Source organism: Pseudophryne corroboree, chromosome 1 (genome assembly GCF_028390025.1).
Source record: "Pseudophryne corroboree isolate aPseCor3 chromosome 1, aPseCor3.hap2, whole genome shotgun sequence".
NCBI classification, from domain to species: domain Eukaryota; kingdom Metazoa; phylum Chordata; class Amphibia; order Anura; family Myobatrachidae; genus Pseudophryne; species Pseudophryne corroboree.
In genome coordinates this window covers 275,053,210-275,073,873 of record NC_086444.1, presented here as the reverse complement: position 1 = coordinate 275,073,873, position 20,664 = coordinate 275,053,210, and the positions used below count along the sequence as shown (strand labels likewise).

At 46.0% G+C, this 20,664-nt stretch overlaps 1 protein-coding gene across 3 annotated transcripts in view; it reads left to right on the top strand.

Moving 5' to 3' along the window:
• Positions 1-20,664, top strand: part of OSBP2 (oxysterol binding protein 2) — a 760,529-nt gene that overhangs the window by 605,545 nt on the left and 134,320 nt on the right. For all 3 annotated transcript variants that reach the window (XM_063964274.1, XM_063964276.1, XM_063964275.1), the window contains one exon: positions 14,128-14,326. In XM_063964274.1, the coding sequence (XP_063820344.1) occupies positions 14,128-14,326 (199 nt within the window). The remainder of the gene's footprint in view (positions 1-14,127; positions 14,327-20,664) is intronic.

Here is a 20,664-nt window from a genome sequence, read left to right as displayed (position 1 = left end):
GTGCCAGATATTCAAATAATGCCTCCCAGCAGTGCCAGATATTCAAATAATGCCTCCCAGCAGTGCCAGATACACAAATAATGCCCCCAGCAGGGCCAGATACACAAATAATGCCCCCCACCAGTGCCAGATACAATTCCCCCCGCAGTGCCATTTGAAATGCCCCCTGCAGCGCCAGATAAAATGCCCCCCGCAGTGTCCGATACAGTGCCCCGCACAGAACTAACCCTTGCTGGCTTCTTCTACTGCCGCCTGTGCTGCTCCTCCTGTATGAGGGACGGAAGGGGAGGAGAGCGCAGCGAGCGCCTCTCCTGTGAAGCTGGCTGCGGTGAGGGTGACAGAGTCTCTGGTGGCGGCGGGCATTTAAAATATGGTGCTGGTAAGTGAGCCAATCTAAACTCACGGTCCGGCAGCCAATCAGGTGCCGCCACTGCCGGTCCATGAGCTCTGATTGGCTGACGGCCGGCACCATATTAAAAATGAAGGGAGGAGGAGTGCCAGACTGCCCAAGCCCGTGCGCTCTGTGAGCTACCGAAAATACTACGGCGAGCTACCAGTAGCTCGCGAGCTACTAGTTGGAGATCACTGCCCTAGGCAATATTCTGGCTGGTGCCCCCCCTTGTGGAGATAGTAAATGACTTGGAGAGGGTGACAGGGAGATAGTGGGTGACTGGCGAGGCAGGAGTGACGGTGAGATAGTGGGTGACATGGTGAAAGGATGACAGGGAGATAGTGGATGACTGAGATAGTGAGTGACAGGGAGTTAGTGGGTTACTGGGGAGGCAGGGGAGACAGGGAGATAGTGAGTGACTGCGAAAGGGTGACAGGGAACCACCCTGCCGGCACCAGCGACAACCATGAAACCCCTCCCCCCACACACACACACATCCCCTGTCAGCCCGGGATAACAGCAATGGAGACAAAAAGCAGGTGGAGGATAAGGAGGACCGGTGCTGCATCAGCCATGCTGCTAATTCCAGTAATAGAGTCTTTTCTCTCCAGCCTAACAGTCCTGCATTATTACATTAGATGTCCCCCCCTCCCACGCAATCACATATAAAGGACCCCTGTGTAGTATCAGTGTGTGTACGGACCCACTGCATAGTGTCAGTGTGTGTGTCAGTATTTATATAGTGGACCCCTGTATAGTGTCAGTGTGTAAATGCAAGCATGCATAGTGTCAGTGTGTATATAATGGGCCCATGTATAGTGTCAGTATGCAGCACTACCTCACTGACAGCGGCACATTCCCGCCTCACTGACAGCAGCACATCCCCGCCTCACTGACAGTGACACATCCCCGCCTCACTGACAGCAGCACATCCCCGCCTCACTGATAGTAGCATATCTCCACCTCACTGACAGCGGCACATCTCCACCTCCTGCCTCACTGACAGCAGCACATCACTCTATCACTCGCAGCAGCACAATCCCTGTCTCACTGACAGCGGCACAATCCCTGACAGAAAAAATTATATATATATATATATATATATATATATATATAGAGTAGCAAAGAAGCGTGGCGGCACTCATCAGGCTTAGTTCAATCCTTTAATGTAGTCGTAGAGCCGACATGTTTCGGGGCTTGTACCCCGTCCTCAGGGCCAGACAGAAGTGAAACAAATACAAAAAAGCACATTTAAATACCCTAACCAAACTAAACACTAAGTATCTAAGTGTACTCACCTGCTCCACGCCGTGCGCGCCCCGTCGTGTCCGGCGTCAGTATCAGTGTTGCGGCTTGATGACGTCCGTGGCGTGGTTAGCTGTGCCTCCGTCCCCATGGTAACAGCCCAGCCCAGGCTGTCTCCCATAGGGTCTGCTGCCCGCCTCTCACTGCCCGGCGTCCAATGCCGTTTCTCCTTCTCTGACCCCGCCGATGACGGGACTGCACTCGGTGTAGCTGGGGTATCACTATGGCAACCGTACTCCCAGTGTTAGAACGGGTGCCAGAAATCTACAGTGCATAATAAACGAAAAACATACATAAACATAATGTCATAAAACTATGATACAACTTGTGCATAACAGACATATAAAAGCTGAAATGATAATCATCCCTACCTCGGACACTACACTATAAGAGGGCTACTCAAAATATAATCTATGCTAATGCGGTTGAGAATACATTATATACTATTCCATGGCTACTACTACCATGGATATCCAATCAATAATGACATAAAAGCTAAAGGAAGCATTGCAGCCCCAAGTTCTCATTTAATCCCCCTGGTGACAATGTACCCAAGGTGTAGATCCATCTAGTTTCCCTCTGGAGCAATGTCCTTGCCCTATTACCTCCTCTCAGGGACAACGGTACATGATCTATCAGTATTGCTCTAATGCTTGCTATCCCATGCTTGGCCATTATACAATGGCGCGCGAAGGGTTGATCACTTGTGCCCTTCTCGTGGGCCTTTTTAATAGCACTTCTATGTAGCGCCATCCTCTCCCGAAACTGCCTAATGGTCTTGCCTACATAGGCAAGGCCACAAGGGCAGGTGAGGATATAAATTACATGGGTAGTAGTGCAGGTTAACCTATGTGCAATCTTCATCTTCTTGCCTGAATGAGGGTGATTAAAGGTAGCACCAGTAATTAGAGTATTACAGGTTGCACAACCCAAACATTTGTAACAGCCTAATTTAGGCCTCAAGAAGTGTGCCTGAGTGTTCCTTGTGAATCTAGTGACATCCAATTTAACTACATGATCTCCTATATTGCAGCCTCTCGTATAGCTAGGCATTATCTTGGTATCTGCCAATGTCGACAACGCCGCATCAGTTTGAATAATCGACCACAGTTGCTTAACCTTTTTTGTAATGCGTGTAGATGCTGTGGTGTATTTATTCACCCAAGGTAACCTCTTATCTAAACTTTTCTTGGTCGTGGCCCCAAGTACTTGTTCACGAGTTAATTTAAGCACCTTCTGTTTGGAGGCCTCCAATTCTTTAATCGGATAACCACGTTCAGCAAACTTGTAAAGCATCTTATCTAGGGCTATTAAGGTTTCTTCCTGCTCTGATGTAATACGTCTAACCCTCAAGAATTGGGAAAAAAGTAGCCCCTTTCGAAGAGATAACGGGTGGAAACTTTGGTAATTTAATAGGGTATTTCTATCCGTAGGTTTTACATATATGGAAGTTTTCAAAGCCTCACCTGTGAAATTTACCTATGTGATAAATGAGGCGTCCATTAACTTCCTAGATGTTACCATTACCAGCTCAGGTGGGGCTTTGAAAACTTCCATATATGTAAAACCTATGGATAGAAATACCCTATTGAATTACCAAAGTTTCCACCCGTTATCTCTTCGAAAGGGGCTACCTTTTTCCCAATTCTTGAGGGTTAGACGTATTACATCAGAGCAGGAAGAAACCTTAATAGCCCTAGATAAGATGCTTTACAAGTTTGCTGAACGTGGTTATCCGATTAAAGAATTGGAGGCCTCCAAACAGAAGGTGCTTAAATTAACTTGTGAACAAGTACTTGGGGCCACGACCGAGAAAAGTTTAGATAAGAGGTTACCTTGGGTGAATAAATACACCACAGCATCTACATGCATTACAAAAAAGGTTAAGCAACTGTGGTCGATTATTCAAACTGATGCGGCGTTGTCGACATTGGCAGATACCAAGATAATGCCTAGCCATACGAGAGGCCGCAATATAGGAGATCATGTAGTTAAATTGGATGTCACTAGATTCACAAGGAACACTCAGGCACACTTCTTGAGGCCTAAATTAGGCTGTTACAAATGTTTGGGTTGTGCAACCGGTAATACTCTAATTACTGGTGCTACCTTTAATCACCCTCATTCAGGCAAGAAGATGAAGATTGCACATAGGTTAACCTGCACTACTACCCATGTAATTTATCTCCTCACCTGCCCTTGTGGCCTTGCCTATGTAGGCAAGACCATTAGGCAGTTTCGGGAGAGGATGGCGCTACATAGAAGTGCTATTAAAAAGGCCCACGAGAAGGGCACAAGTGATCAACCCTTCGCGCGCCATTGTATAATGGCCAAGCATGGGATAGCAAGCATTAGAGCAATACTGATAGATCATGTACCGTTGTCCCTGAGAGGAGGTAATAGGGCAAGGACATTGCTCCAGAGGGAAACTAGATGGATCTACACCTTGGGTACATTGTCACCAGGGGGATTAAATGAGAACTTGGGGCTGCAATGCTTCCTTTAGCTTTTATGTCATTATTGATTGGATATCCATGGTAGTAGTAGCCATGGAATATTATATAATGTATTCTCAACCGCATTAGCATAGATTATATTTTGAGTAGCCCTCTTATAGTGTAGTGTCCGAGGTAGGGATGATTATCATTTCAGCTTTTATATGTCTGTTATGCACAAGTTGTATCATAGTTTTATGACATTATGTTTATGTATGTTTTTCGTTTATTATGCACTGTAGATTTCTGGCACCCGTTCTAACACTGGGAGTACGGTTGCCATAGTGATACCCCAGCTACACCGAGTGCAGTCACGTCATCGGCGGGGTCAGAGAAGGAGAAACGGCATTGGACGCCGGGCAGTGAGAGGCGGCCAGCAGACCCTATGGGAGACAGCCTGGGCTGGGCTGTTACCATGGGGACGGAGGGACAGCTAACCACGCCACGGACGTCATCAAGCCACGACACTGATACTGACGCCGGACACGAGCGGGCGCGCACGGCGTGGAGCAGGTGAGTACACTTAGATACTTAGTGTTTAGTTTGGTTAGGGTATTTAAATGTGGTTTTTTGTATTTGTTTCACTTCTGTCTGGCCCTGAGGACGGGGTACATGTCGGCTCTACGACTACATTAAAGGATTGAACTAAGCCTGATGAGTGCCGCCACGCTTCTTTGCTACTCTGTCTAGTGACTCCTATGTCACCGGGAAGGCACCTCAGCAATACACCTTGGGGATTATAGGAGTGCCGGCGCAACCTTGCAATATATATATATATATATATATATATACTTATTTATTTATTTATATACATACACACACACACACACACACACACACACACACACACACACACACACACACACATATACAGGCTGGCAAAATGTTGAATATATGAATTAAAATTCCTTACTGTTTTAAATACATTTAGTGCTGGCCTGGTCCGGCCCTACACTTTTAAAGTTGCTGCTGCTGCTTTGCGGTTGGGGGTAGCAGTGGTGGTGCAGTGTCTGGAGTCTGAGTGACTGACTCCAAAGGACCATTGGAGGAGGAGCTGCAGGGCATGCACAGCACCTCTCCTCCCGGAGCGGCGGCCATATTTGTGAGGGGAAGCCACCGCTGGAATGCCCAGACTGCCCTTGCAACGGCGCCACATCCGTCTGTAGCTGTAGCTATAGTCTTCACCCGCTCCAGCACTACCGTAGGCGGCTCTGCTCATATATGCCAGAGCAGAGCCTGCCGGCGCCGCCGAACATCAGGTGCCCCACTGACTACCAATGGTATCTGAGCCGGCCTCTACGTGAAGGCAGATGCCCTAGGCAATTACCTAGTCTGCCTATAGCTAGGGCCGGCTCTGCTCAGGTGAAAACTAATTTAGATTCTTAAATTGATACACTATTCTTTGTAGAACCAACCTCAATGTTTCCTCTCATTATAATGCACCAGAGACAGAACATCTTTACACAGTACTAAGGTTTTGTCATTTTTCATTTGTTCATTGAGATATGAATGTTTTCAGGCAAGAAAATCAGAATCCCACATGGAGCTCATGTTTACAAATTGCATCACTTATTAGTGTCTGTTTTGCTGGGAGGAAACTGTTCTATTTCTGTATTTTAAATATAGAATCTGATTTCTTTCTGCCACGCAAACCAAATGATAGCTTTAACATGTTACTATCCATGGGCAAAGCTATTTATAATACTACACAAGAATACATGATACTGCAATACTGCTTTCTTCTCTAGTGCTCAGATTTCTTAGATATCACAATTGGGATGTAATTATGGGCTTACCTTCTCTTGCTTTTAATTGTAAAGTCAGTTCTTGTTAGCACTGATGGAATACGTCGCTTCTACAGGCAAAGAGCAGGTACTGCACTTAGTAGTCATAAAAAATGTACGTATAATTTCAAGCAGTGATGTGTGGTCAGGGGAGGCAGAGTATTTCCTGCCATACTAACATATACGTTAGAGTTTTGACTATATAAAGTATATGAAAAAGACAATGAATATATTATAAATATCTTTGTTGTATTATTCTAATCATTTTTATAGTCAAAACTCTGGAGTAACAAGTCTATGGTAGGTGAGGCAGTGCCTCTCCTGCCTATCTTTTCCACACTGATCAAAACTCACTAAATTTCCAGCAGTATATACTGCTGCACCTGTGTATAATGCCCAGAGGTTCATATGTGTGTGTAAATCTGGCTATGGTACTAGCCAGTGCCTCCCCAGCCATTTACCTCACACACGTCCCTGGTTTCAAGAGTTCCTTTAAATTATACAACGTACAGTCCCATTCAGCAGCGTGATGTCAGCCACTGGGTGATGAAATCTGCCGTGCAGCACAGCAGATGGGACGACGACATGTCCGCAGGCGGGAGCACGCTGTAGTGGGTACACACTACCTGATATGCATGATATGTCAGTCCGATCTCCTAATGTGTACACAGCCTGACCCTAACCCCCCCCCCCCCCCCCCCACGCACACACACATCCCTTAACCTCAATCCCAGTACTTACCGTTGGGATTCTGCTGTCTGTGGGCCTAATTCAGATATGATCAGATAGTCGCCACCTACAGGGGGAGTGTATAATCGCTGTGCAAGTGTGCGATCGCTTGTTTTGCAGAGCTGCACAAAAACCAGGACTTACTTAACCAGTGCTGACGTCAGACACCCTCCCTGAAAACGCTTGAGCCCGCCTGCGTGTTACCGGATACTCCCTGAAAATGGTCAGTTGCCACCCACAAACTGCCTCTTCCTGTCAATCACCTTGCGAACACCCGTGCAAATGGATTCTTTGCACCATCCCGTCGCAGGGCGCAGATGCCTGTTGCAGCCATGCAACACGCCGGTGCAGTGTGGTGCATACACAGTTCAGATCTGAACGCCTGCTGTGCGAAAACGCACAGCAGCAATCAGTTCTGAATTACCCCCTGTATTCTGCTCCATCTTCATGATCTATGACTGCACTTTCATTGCTTAGATAGACATTAAGAGGGATATTCAATAGTTTGAAAAGTCGTGTCTGGTTTTTCCTATCTAATAGACAGTAACTAGGTCGACAGGGTCTTTAGGTCGACATGGTCTATGTCGACAGGTCAAAAGGTCAACATGCGGTTTTTATGTTTTTTTGGGTGTCCTTTCCTTCGTAGAGTGACCGGGAACCCCAATTAGTGCACCGTGTCCTCTCGCATGGCTCGCTTCGCTCGCCATGCAGATTACCGTTCCGATCGTAGTCCACGTGGATCGTTAAGTATGAAAAGGTTAAAAAAAAGAAAAAAACCGTGAAGACTCATGTCGACCTTTTGACCTGTCGACCTAGAACATGTCGACCTAGAGACCTTGTCGACCTAGTTACTGTCGACCAATAGTGGTCTACCTAGTTACTGTCGACCTAGAGACCGGATCCCGTGTAACACATAAACCATAAGAGATTTTATGGATTTTCACTCATGTGCAGTACCAAAATTGGTGTGATTCAGAATCAGGACCATTGTGTGTAGTATTGTGTCATCAGAAGAAGGCTTGACTTTTATTAACCTCTATGCCAGTGTGGTTGGAAACCTCATGTCCTTCAAGGGATGTATATATGGGGATGCGGTCAGGGTCCTGGTGTTCAGAATCCTACCAGATCCTGCTAGGAAGTATGGGTGGGGGGGGGGGGGGGGGGGGGTTGCACTATGGGGAGGGGGTGGGGGAGTTTAGGGTCAGGCTGCGGCATCCTGACCATCTGGATACAGACTGCTGGGATTTCGTACCCAACCCATGTATGGCTCCAAACCATCAAAAGGGCCACAGACAAAAATAGCTGCAAAACAACCTCAGCACAACCAACTCACCCTTCCCAAAATGCTCCGAAATGCCCATCACTTGTTCTAAAATATTCCCAAAGGTCTTCAGGCCACACTTGCGACAAAATGCGCCCACATGCACTCAAACGCAACACAAGCCTGCTATACTCCTAAACGGGTGTAGTATGGTATGCCGGCAGTCGGGCTCCCGGCGACCAGCATACCGGTGCCGGAATCTCGACCGCCGGCATACCGACAGCGGGGCGAGCGCAAATGAGCCACGCTATCTATTCTCCCTCCAGGGGGGTCGTGGACCCCCAAGAGGGAGAAGAAGTGTTAGTATGCCGGCGGTCGGGATTCCGGCGCCGGTATGCTGGTCGCCTGGAGCCCAACCGCTGGCAAAGTGAAGACCACCCCTCCTTAACTCCCTCTTGGCTGTCAGAGCTCACTTGCTGTAGCCTAGCCTCTCACTGCTGCCCAAGGTCGTGTATGGAGCGCTTGTATCTTTGCCTACCTGTGGTTTGGAGGGGATCGCTCCTAATGCCAATGCCACTCTTCTTACTGTTGATTGTGTATTTATTATCACTTTCTTAGAGTTGATAGTTTTTCCTTTTTTTTCTTCTTCCCCTTTATGTTCTGTTTAAACTCCTTAAAAATAATGTCTGCGTAATTGAACATGTTTTGCTTATAGTATATTTGCTTTGTTCATATTGAAAAACTTCTACTTCACATCAATAAAAATTATTTTGATACAAAAAATAAATTGGGGGGGGGGGATTGTTTGTGAGAATTTGGTGATTTAGCAGCTCATGGGACATACTATTAAATCTAAGCCAAATTTACAAGAAATAAAAAAAGGGGAGGAGTTGTGGTTTAAATAATGTGTTAATCAATATTTGCTAATATACCTGACAGTTCAAGAGAAACCAACAATGTTGTCTTTCTATAAAAGCCAAGTTATCTGTTGACAGTAAATGAGTTTGTTTTCTTCTTTGGATGACGCAGAATATCTTATTTACGGGTGGTCTTCTGTATGCCGAATGTCGGGATCCCGGCGCACAGTATACCTAACCCTAACCTCCCCTTGTGAGTGCCTAACCCTAACCCCCCCATCCCCGGTACCTAACCATCCCCTTCTCGTCCCTGCATCCTAACCCTAACCCCCCCTTCTAATGCCTATACCTAACCTCCCACCCCCCGCGGCAGGATGCGAGCGCGCCCCGCTAAAAGAGCGATCGGGATTCCAGGTGTCTGTATATTGTTGCTGGGATCCTGATCGCCGTCTGGATTTTGATGCCGGCATTATGCCGCCTGTTGGGATTTTGGCGTTTGTACTTCTGCCGCTGGGATCCCTTTGGCGGCGGCATTGTAACTACATCCCCGTTACTGTTGATATAGAATTATAATTGGTATTAGACTTCATTGCATCCAAGTCCTTTTACTGAACAAACATTTGACACTATGATATAATTCTTTGCACATAGTAGGAAAACACTATGATATAGCTCTTTGCACACAGTAGGAAAACACTATAGGGGGGTACACACTGAGAGATCCGTGTTTAAAATCTAAGCAATCTGATAAGATTGCATAGATTTTAAGCATGGATCGGCCGTGTGTATGCTCCGCAGCGATAGCCGCGCATCGCTATCGCCGGTGCTAGATTGAGCCTGCATGCAGGCTCAATCTAGCAGGTCGCTCACTTCACCGTTGTGTGAAGTGAGCGGCCCCCCGTCCATCCGTCCCCTCGCTCAGCACATCACGCTGTGCTGAGCAGGGGGAGAGATGTGTGCTGAGCGGCCTGTGTTAAGATCGCTCGGCACACATCTCTCCCATCATTACCCCCCTTATGATATAGCTCTTTGCACATAGTAGGAAAACACTATGATATAGCTCTTTGCACATACCTGTAGTAGGAAAACACAATGATATAGCTCAATGATATAGCTCTTTGCACATACCTGTAGTAGGAAAACACAATGATATAGCTCAATGATATAGCTCTTTGCACATACCTGTAGTAGGAAAACGCAATGATATAGCTCAATGATATAGCTCTTTGCACATACCTGTAGTAGGAAAACACAATGATATAGCTCAATTATATAGCTCTTTGCACATACCTGTAGTAGGAAAATACAATGATATAGCTCTTTGCACATACCTGTAGTAGGAAAACACAATGATATAGCTCTTTGCACATACCTGTAGTAGGAAAACACAATGATATAGCTCTTTGCACATACCTGTAGTAGGAAAACACAATGATATAGCTCTTTGCACATATTAGCAAACAATTTTGTTAGAAATGTGTATCGGCTGAATGAAGGTGACCTAACAAGCCCTCTGGGATACAGCATGAGCACTTTATATAATTTACAATGGAATTTTTGTTTTTCCAGCTGCCATATTTTATCCAACATAGTAACATGGTAATTTAAATTTTAACAAACTCAAAATCAATAATGTTATTTGCTGTGGAAGCCTTGTAACCTTGTGTTGCATTGCTGCTACTGTGTCACATCCATTAGTTCTGAAGAAGAATCTGGGGATCCTTAGAGATTTTCTATTTACTGCTCCTAATGCACTTTTTACCAGCTCCTAGTGATATCCTTTTGTTATGTAGATATATATTCCTCTTTCAGGTCTATTTCAGCTGGAAATCAGGGTATGGTTAGTAGAGATGTTTTCCGTGGAGACCTTCTAATCTTTTTGTATCCAGATTCATCTGTGCTGTGGGTTAGAAAGGCCATTGTGTCTGTAATCACTTTGTCCAATGTAAGCTGACATCATCCAATTTCAGATTCATCCTCGGAACATGTTCTGCATTTGCAATTTTCACTGACTGTAAATAGCGATGTTGTATGACAATGTTGGGGCTGTGTGTGAAAGAGTAGCAATACTTTGTCAATAATCCTTTAGCACAAAAATCATTCCGTGTGTTGCCAACTGTAAAGGGGGGTACACACGGAGAGATCCGTGCTTAAAATCTAAGCAATCTTGCTAGATTGCTTAGATTTTAAGCACGGATCTGCCGTGTGTATGCCCTCCAGCGATAGCGATGCGCGGCCCCGCGCATCGCTATCGCCGATGCTAGATTGAGCTGCATGCAGGCTCAATCTAGCGGGTCGCTCACTTCACCGTTGTGTGAAGTGAGCGGCCCCCCGTCGGCTTTCCCCCTCGCTCAGCACATCGCGCTGTGCTGAGCGGGGTGAGAGATGTGTGCTGAGCGGTCTGTGTTAAGATCGTTCAGCACACATCTCTCCCGTGAGTACCCCCCTTAAGAGACTGTGCTTAGGGCAACAATAGCCCTGAAAGCAATTACAGGTAGGATGAAATGTGGGTGCTTTTCTTTTTACTTTTTTAATGACGTAAGGTGCCTACACCATACTTGCCTACTCTCCCGGAATGGCCGGGAGGCTCCCGAAAATCGGGTGACCCTCCCGGCCCCACGGAAGAGCAGACAAGTCTCCCGGTTTTTCAGTTCCCCCCTGCCCGGCTGCCCACTTTGAGAGTAAAGTGGGCGGTCCGGACAGTAGATGATGCCATTCTTGTTGAATCACGTCATCATAGTCACGCCCCCTGCTGTAAAATGCCGGTTATAGCGGCATTACAGAGCGGGGGCGTGATTTAAATGTTGTGATGCTGTAACCCTGCCCTTGTTCCGCCTCTGCCCCTCCTCTGCCACGCCCCCTCCGCCTCCTCCCCGCCCCCTCCATTCGTCATTGTCCAGCCCTGCCCCTCCACTGAGCCGCCCTGGCAACTCTCTCCTGGAGAGAGCTGCCAAAAAGTAGGCAAGTATGGCCTACACACGGCACGATATGTCACTGAACAACACATCATGACCGGTGGTTACACTTTTGCCGATCCCGGCAGCGATGAACGACGGCGGGGGGAGGGGGGGCGGAACCAGGCCCAGGCCCATGTGGCATTTGGCAGCATGGCATAGTTAACGACAGCCCCAGATCTTCTTGCATGTACAAAAGATCTTAGGCTTTCACTAGCGACCCACGGGTGCATGCATTGTCATTGTTATTCGTTCATATACACTGAACTATATAAACGATGTGTTGTTCTGATCTATCGGGAACGCCCACATCATGAGTATGCACCATTACAGTTTGCTTAGTGCCCTGTGAGTACCGTGTAACCAGTTTCATGACACATGATCTAGTGACCAGAGAGGCTTTCTTGACTTTCGTCATGTAATCATGCTTGTTCACCACACAATCCCCCAGCTCTTATTTGCCTGCCATCATGTATATGGATGGAGGGCTCTGACTAAGACATCAGGTAACCCTCTCCTTGTGAGCGAGATTTGGTGCTAAAATGCAGATGTGGTCCAGCTGAGAGTCTGCGCCTTAGAATGGCAGCTATAGAAGTATGCCCCCACTGAGAGACTCTGCAAAGGGTAGACTGAGTTACAGGAGAGACTACTAAAAAAAGAAAACATGTCCGTAAAAAAAATTCTGTATGTGATATTGCAGGTTTTAGAAACCTCTCAATCATCTTATGGAAACTGTTTCAAAATGATTTGTAATTAAATATAAAGTAGAAACTACCTTGCAACAATGACTTTTAACGCCAATCCTCAAGTATCCCAATCAGGTCATGTTTTAAGGATTTCTGTGGAAACAGGTAGAATAATAACTGACCCAGAAAATGTAATCAGCTAAGCTGTACATGATGACATAAATTCAGAAAACATGACCTGTTGGTGGTACTTGAGGATTTCGGTTGAAAACCACTCAATGTGTTACAATGTCACCCACCTCGCACTGTACAAAAGGCCCTTTTATTCTCATGTATTTGTCACCCTAGATAGTAAGCTTCTAGGAGCAGAGTCCTCCTCCCTCCTGTTCTCACAACCCTCTCCTCTAGTACTTCATTGACAGCCTTCAACTATACAGTGGCCATTTAGCCTGGATTTCTCCTCGCTCATAGCTGTTGGTCTCTTCCAGCGGCTCTACTTCTGCTAGTTGTGCTGTCACTATTGGAGACATGTTCCTCCCTTGCCCAAGTGCAAAAATATAATTTGGGCCACCCGCCTCCACCCCATCCAAGTTTACAATATGCCACACAGCAGTAGGTGACAGGGAGAGACAGAGGGTGACAGTGTAAGGCAGAGGGAGACAGCAGAAGGCAGGGGGAAGAAGTAGGTGACAGGGTAAAGGGTCACAGGGGTACAAGCACAATGTCCTGTTTGGTGCAGAGAACAGGGGGCATGTACCTTGGTGGGGGCAGGAATACAGCAGCCTCTGCTCTGTGACAGAGACCCCTGCCTCTTAGTTTGGCACTCAGTCAGGCAGACTCAGACAGTGCCAGTTGCACCAATTGTGGCTGCCTGTGATTCACAGACAGCAGTGAACCAGAAAAACTGTACAGCTGTCTGTTAATTAGGTAGCAGGACTCCTCAATAAGTCTGGTCAGCCCTGCCTCCCTAAGGTAAGCGGCAGGTCCCTCAGGCAGTGGAGCCCACCCTGCTCTCTGCACTGGGCCATTCATCTGGCATCAGTGGGATCCTTAGTCCTAATGGGTCATTGCACCTGTTCCACCCCTGCACCCTTCTCCGATTACTTCCTCGCTCAGCTTGCCTCACAGCTGTTTTGTGTACTGAGAGTTGTGGTGCTAATTGTTGCCTGTGCTGTGTTTGTGTTTTGCTTACTGTAATGTTATGTGCACCCTGTACTGCCCTACTGTTACCAAATGTACAGCGCTGCTGACCACTTGTGGCGACTTATAAATAAATTATAATAATTACTTATTGTAGTATTGGTTTAAGTGTTTTTTTCTTTTCAAGTTCACTTATATTGTAATAGACATGATGTTCCTACATGTGTAATCTCCTGTAATAATCTGTATGAACCATGATTCTTGATGCCAGCACTTAAGTGTTATTCTTCCTTATATTACATAATGCAAATATCAGACACAAGTAATTTTTGCCTGCACCATAAATGGTCACTGAACTTGTTGGTGACTTCCAATAACCTAATATGTAACAGTAACAAATGCATTATTTAATGTATTATATTAAAATAGATTAACGTTTAGAACATATACATTTAGAAAAGGATCTACCAATTGGCGTCCTTTTCCTAACAAATAGATTACCTCTTCATTTCTCTATTTATTTAGGCATGTCGCGACTTCTTGGACTTAGCAGAAACTCACAGTCGGAAATGGCACCGTGCTTTGCAGTATGAGCGTGAGCAAAGAGTCCGCTTGGAAGAGACCATTGAGCAACTAGCAAAACAACACAACAGTTTGGAACGAGCCTGCCGAGGAACACCTGGCCTGTCCTCTAACACTACAGGAGTTACCAACACTGCAAAAGGTAGGTGGTCCTCTAAGTTGTCATGGGAAGTCGCTTTTTCATTTCCAATATATTGTTTATCTGTGTGGTGTTTTCAGAATCAGATCAGAATCAGCTTTATTGGCCAGGTATACTTGCGTATTTTAGGAATTTGTCTTCGGTTTGCTATACAACAGCCAAATAGGTAACAGATAAGCAGGTGGGGGGAGTAAAGTCACACATATAGGTATACGGTAGGGACACAAGTTAGTTACATGTACGTCTAGTCAGTCAATGTTCAGGAGTTCAGCAGGCGGACTGCTTGGGGAAAGAAACTTTTGAGGCTTCTGGTGGACCTGGCGGGGACGGCCCAGTAACGCCTGCCTGAAGGAAGCAAGTTGAACATGCTGTGGTCGGGGTGTAGCTGGTCTTTTACTATCTTCATTGCCCGCTTTTTAGGTCTGGAAAGGTACAGGTCCTGGACTGAGGGAAGGTTGGCCCCGATGATCTTCTCTGCGGTTCTGACCACCTTTTGGAGCCTGCATCTGTCCCTCGCGCTGGCGGAGCTGTACCATACGAGTATCGAGGAGCACAGTACCGACTCCACAATTGCGGAGTAGAAGAGGAGCAGAAGCTTCTGTGGGATGTTGAACTTCCTTAGTTGCCTGAGGAAGAACAACCTCTGCTGCGCTTTCCCAACAGTGGCATCAGCGTTGGACCCCCATTTAAGGTCCCGGGAGATTGTGGTCCCTAGAAACTTGAAGGAGTCCACTAGCGATACCACACTGTCAGCAATCATTAGCGGAGGTGCACTAGATGACTTCTTCCTGAAGTCCACTATCATCTCGACAGTTTTGAGGGGGTTGAGCTCAAGGTTGTTGTGGATGCACCACTGGGCCAACTGGCCTACTTCCCGTCTATAGGCCGATTCGTCCCCGTCCTTGATGAGGCCGATGACGGTGGTGTCATCGGCGAATTTGATGATCTTTACTGATTTTGCCTCTGAGGTACAGTCATTTGTGTACAGGGAGAAGAGCAGGGGTGAAAGGACACAGCCCTGAGGGGACCCTGTACTAATGGACCGTGCTTGAGAGGTGAATTCCCCCGCATTCACCACCTGTGTCCTATCTGTCAGGAAGTCTACTATCCAGGAACAGGTAGCTTCTGGGACCCCTATGCGAAGTAATTTGGGGTGGAGGATGCTGGGGACGATTGTATTGAAGGCCGAGCTGAAATCTACAAACAGGACCCTCGCATAGGTACCGGGAATGTCTAGGTGCTGTAGAATGTAGTGCAGGCCCAGGTTGACTGCATCCTTGACACACCGATTTGATCGATAGGCGAACTGCAGGGGGTCAAGTTGGGGGCCTGTCACAGTTTTCAGGTGATTCAAAACCAGACGCTCAAACGTTTTCATGACCACAGACATCAGTGCTATCGGCCTGTAGTCGTTCAGGTTCGTGATAGAGGGTTTCTTGGGGACCGGGACGATAGTAGACCTTTTGATGCAGGAAGGGACTTTCTGTAGCTCCAGCGATTTGTTGAAGATCTTGGTGAATATGGGGGCGAGCTGACCCGCACATGCTCTTAGGGCAGATGGTGACACTCCGTCAGGACCAGGAGCTTTCCTGGGTTTGGCCCTTTTGAACAATGCCTCCACCTCTTCTTGGGTGACTTGCAGTGCCTGGAGTTGGCCTTCGGTGTTCGGGGCATCGTAGAGGTGATTGTTTGGGTTGCAGGGGACTTCTTTTGCGAACCTGCAATAAAAGTGGTTCAGTTCGTCTGCTAGGTCTTGGTGCATGGTGGTGGACTTCGATGTTTTCCTATAGTTGGTTATGGATTGCATTCCTTTCCATACAGATACAGGGTCATTTGTAGAGAGATCGTTTGTTAGCTTGTCCGAGAACCGCTTTTTTGCTAGCCTGATTCCTTTAGTCAGAGAGTTCCTAGTACGGTTGTATAGTGCTCTGTCACCGCTGCTATAGGCCTCCTTTTTGGCCCGACGAAGTTGCCTGAGCTGGGCGTTGAACCAGGGCTTGTTATTGTTGTAAATGCGGTAAGTCTTGGTAGGTACACACATGTCCTCGCAGTAGCTGATGTAGGATGTGACAGTGTCTGTTAGGTCGTTCATGTCGGTTGCCGATGCTTCGAAGACCCCCCATTCCGTGCAGTCAAAGCAGGCCTGGAGCTTCATCTTGGCCTCATTGGTCCATTTCTTAACAGTCTTGATGACAGGCTTAACCGCTCTCAGCTTCTGTGTATAGGTAGGGAGTAGGTGGACGAGGCAGTGGTCAGATAGGCCAAGTGCAGCACGCGGGATAGACCAGAAGGCAGACTTGAGGGTAGTGTAGCAGTGATCAAGGGTGCGCCCTTCTCTAGTGGGACACGTGACTTGTTGTTTGTACTTAGGTAGCTCCTTTCTCAGGTTAGTTCTGTTGAAGTCACCCAGTACTATAAGCAGATAGTCTGGGTGTTTTTGTTCTATGTCGGATATGCATACGGCCAGGTGGTGCAGGGCTTCGTTCGCGCAGGCGAGGGGGGGGGGTGTACACTCCCACAAGGACAATTGAAGCAAATTCCCGGGGGGAATAGAAGGGGTTGCAGTTGATACTCAGCATCTCCAGGTGAGGGCTACATGATTTGCCTATGATCGTGACATTGGTGCACCATCCGTCGTTGATGTAGAAGCAGATGCCACCACTCTTCGTTTTTCCTGAGAGAACCTTGGAGCGATCGGCCCTGAAGAGACTGAAGCCCGGCAGAGACATCGGGCTGTCCGCAATATGGTCGTCAAGCCACGTCTCCATAAAGCAGGAAAATACCTGTATCCTCTATTTAGCATTCATTGCATACGTTTTACTAGTGTTTTTAAAGTTAGTACTTTACATGCAACCAATAATTCTGTTATTGCCAATGTGGCAGTGCTCCATTTACACACAGGTTTACAGAGCAAAGATCTTCTATTCAGTGCAATTACAGCAAATAAACAAATTGGCGCAGTCTACAGTGAGCTCCGTTTGCAGGTTACAGATGCACTTCATAGGCACGTGTTTTTGGCATGTATTCAGTTGTGTATTTATTAGCTTTAAGCACGGTTCTGCAATGTCAGTGGGTGCATGGCTTATGGCTTACTAGCTATAACCTCCGTGTGACACAGCTCTTTTCCTAGGGGGAATTACAGGAGCACAATGCCAATTGTTTAACAGTGAAATAAGGCGATGGTGTGGCTATTCTAAACTCCAGTCATAAGGTCCATATGAGTCTATGTCCACATACATCTTTGCTATATCCCGCACATGTACAGGTATGGCACGGTTTGCATGCCATAGACTCAGAGATTTAGCCATGCCTTGTGATTTTTCTTCATTTGCTTCTTTAATGTTACTTTATACATATTCTATTATGGCAAACAAACATTTTAAAATCCATCCACTCGCTACTCGTAAAAAACAGCTTAGCCGTGTTTTGCATGTTGTGCCAAGTTGAGCAACATAGCAAAGCAGTAAGTGGACACATCTGTAAGTAGCACACTTTATAATGTTGCTTAATAGTGCTCTGTAATGGTATATGTGTATATATGGTGGCATGAGGCTATCTGGTGGCAGTTGAGGGGTTATAGAGTTTGGCATAGGCATATATTGTATATGTTGGACATCAGGCTATGTATAATGAATTGTTTGCTCTATTATACACAGTATTTGTTTCTACCATACCATGCACATTAAATATATCATACCTCCCAACATGACCCACTCCAGGAGGGACAGAATGCTCTGCTCCTGGACTTCCCTCTTAATGTATGATTGCAGAGCATTGTGGCCCTCCCGGAGAGGGTCATATTGGGAGGTATGAATATATGTTTGCACTATACTGAATGTGTATCATTCTCCTCACTACGCACCTGCTGTGCAGACATTTGTCCAATTGGGACTTCATTTACAGTATGTGACATTTGCTGTGTAGCTATATAACACATACCACCCTCACATAGAGGGAGCAGCTGTGACCCCGATTTGGAAGCAGCCAGGAGCTATTACTTGAACTCCATGGCACCAGTTGGTTTGAATGAGGATTTCAGCCTCGCAGGTTTCTCCTAGTGTTGTGGAGCTGTGATGGCAATCACTTGAGCTCTAATATAATTACACTTAGATATTTTGTCTAATCAGCTTTATGCTGACTAATGCTGGGCATACAGTGTCAGGTAAAATGTCTGTCAGACCAACAGACCTTTTATATGACAGCCTGACACACATCAGATATATATAGTAGCCACCATACACTGTTAGATATTGCATAATATATGGCCACGACTCTAGACTCTATGACGGCACGAGGGTCACCTAGTGACCCTAGTGCCCAGATTCTCTGGTGCATGTTTGTAAGCTTGCCTTGGTAAAGATGACAACAGATCATTGTTCAGCATTCAGGGGTTGCAGCAGGCTTTGCTCTCACTATGCATTAATGAAGTTGTTCGGACAGTCTGTGTTTCCTCTTTTCATGAAAGCAAGAGGAAGTATAATGGTATTTACACAATCATCCCTATATAGGTGTAATCGTCCTCAAAAATATAGATGCCAGCCATCAGTTATCTCCTACATGGTAACCAGCAAACATTATAATGTAGCCAGTTGTTACAGCATCATTCAAAGCTTACATAAATATGTTTAGTCTCAAAGGTCCCAAATGAAGTTGCAATCAAAATAATAATGAGTCCTCTTGAATCATATTTACAGTAAGTCAGTATAAGCTACTAACATTACTAGAACGTCTAAAGGAGTCATTTTAGTAAATACTGTATACTCCCTAGTGTGTTTTACAATGAAAGGTTGTAGGTGCTGGTATACAGGCAATGATCATATTGTGTAAGCTTGGTAATGTATGTGTCACACAGCTAATGTTTGGACATTTAGGTCTTTCTGACATACATTACACCTCAGAGACATCATATGTAATTTGCATACAGTACGTGTTTCATGTACCATTATGAGAATGGGGAAAGAATAACCCTGACTGCTTAAAGCTGCAGTTAACATAACTAGAACGCCTAAAGGAGCCATTTGGCACTCTGCTTGATCCTGGAAGAAAAAAGAAAAGCATTGTTAGGTGAGTCCAAGAGGCAGTGTAACAAGGCTTTTCAGACTGTGGCACCTAGGAGAGGCGAGCACATCAGGGACGAGTAGGATTGGTCAAGAGTGATCTGTAGTAATTTTGCTACATTTTATCCTTCAGCACTTCCAATGGATTTATCTGTATACAGGAGGTCATTCTGAGTTGTTCGCTCGCAAGGCGATTTTAGCAGAGTTGCTCACGCTAAGCCGCCGCCTACTGGGAGTGAATCTTAGCATCTTAAAATTGCGAACGACGTATTCGCAATTTTGCGATTACAAACTTCTTAGCAGTTTCAGAGTAGCTTCAGACTTACTCGGCATCTGCGATCAGTTCAGTGCTTGTCGTTCCTTGTTTGACGTCACAAACACACCCAGCGTTCGCCCAGACACTCCCCCGTTTCTCCAGCCACTCCCGCGTTTTTTCCGGAAACGGTAGCGTTTTTTCCCACACGTCCATAAAACGGCCTGTTTCCGCCCAGTAACACCCATTTCCTGTCAATCACACTACGATCGCCTGAGCGAAGAAAAAGCTGTGAGTAAAATTCCTAACTTCATAGCAAATTTACTTGGCGCAGTCGCAGTGCGGACATTGCGCATGCGCACTAAGCGGAAAAACGCTGCGATGCGATGCGAAGAAATTTTCAGAGCGAACGACTCGGAATGACCTCCACAGTACGTAGTGACAATGTGGATACTGTGCGAGATGTTTTATTTTACTTTCTGTATTCAAAACCTTTTGTCAGTAAGCAGGCTACATTTCTAGGGCAGTAATCTGTGTCAGTAAATCTGCTGGCTGTCTTGGAACAATCGTCTTCCACCTGCTGTGGGTCACTGATTAGTTTAAATTTTGGATGTTACGATAGTGGTAAGATCATTGTTATTTTTCAGCTGCCTTATGCTGACCATAATACACATACTACATCTGTTACAAGAAATCTTTCTTCAGCAGTTCCCTACTGACCCCTCCCTTCTGTATGCTCCTTCATGGTGGCAAAAATGGAAACCTACCCTTTTTCTTGGCTCTAGGGCCTCGTGACAGGATCATTCTGTGTGTCCATCTTAAATCTCCCATTAAAATATTCGCAAATTAGTAGTTGTGCAGCAAAATGCTAATTATTATTCACTTTCTTTAAGCCATAAGAGGCTGGCTGCAATGTCCCTCTATGTATGCTGACAGGAAGTTTGCTATGAATGAAAATTATATTCTATCCAGATCACAACTGGTCTTAAATTTCTTCAGTTCTGATGAATGTGTGTGTTTCCGTGAGTTAT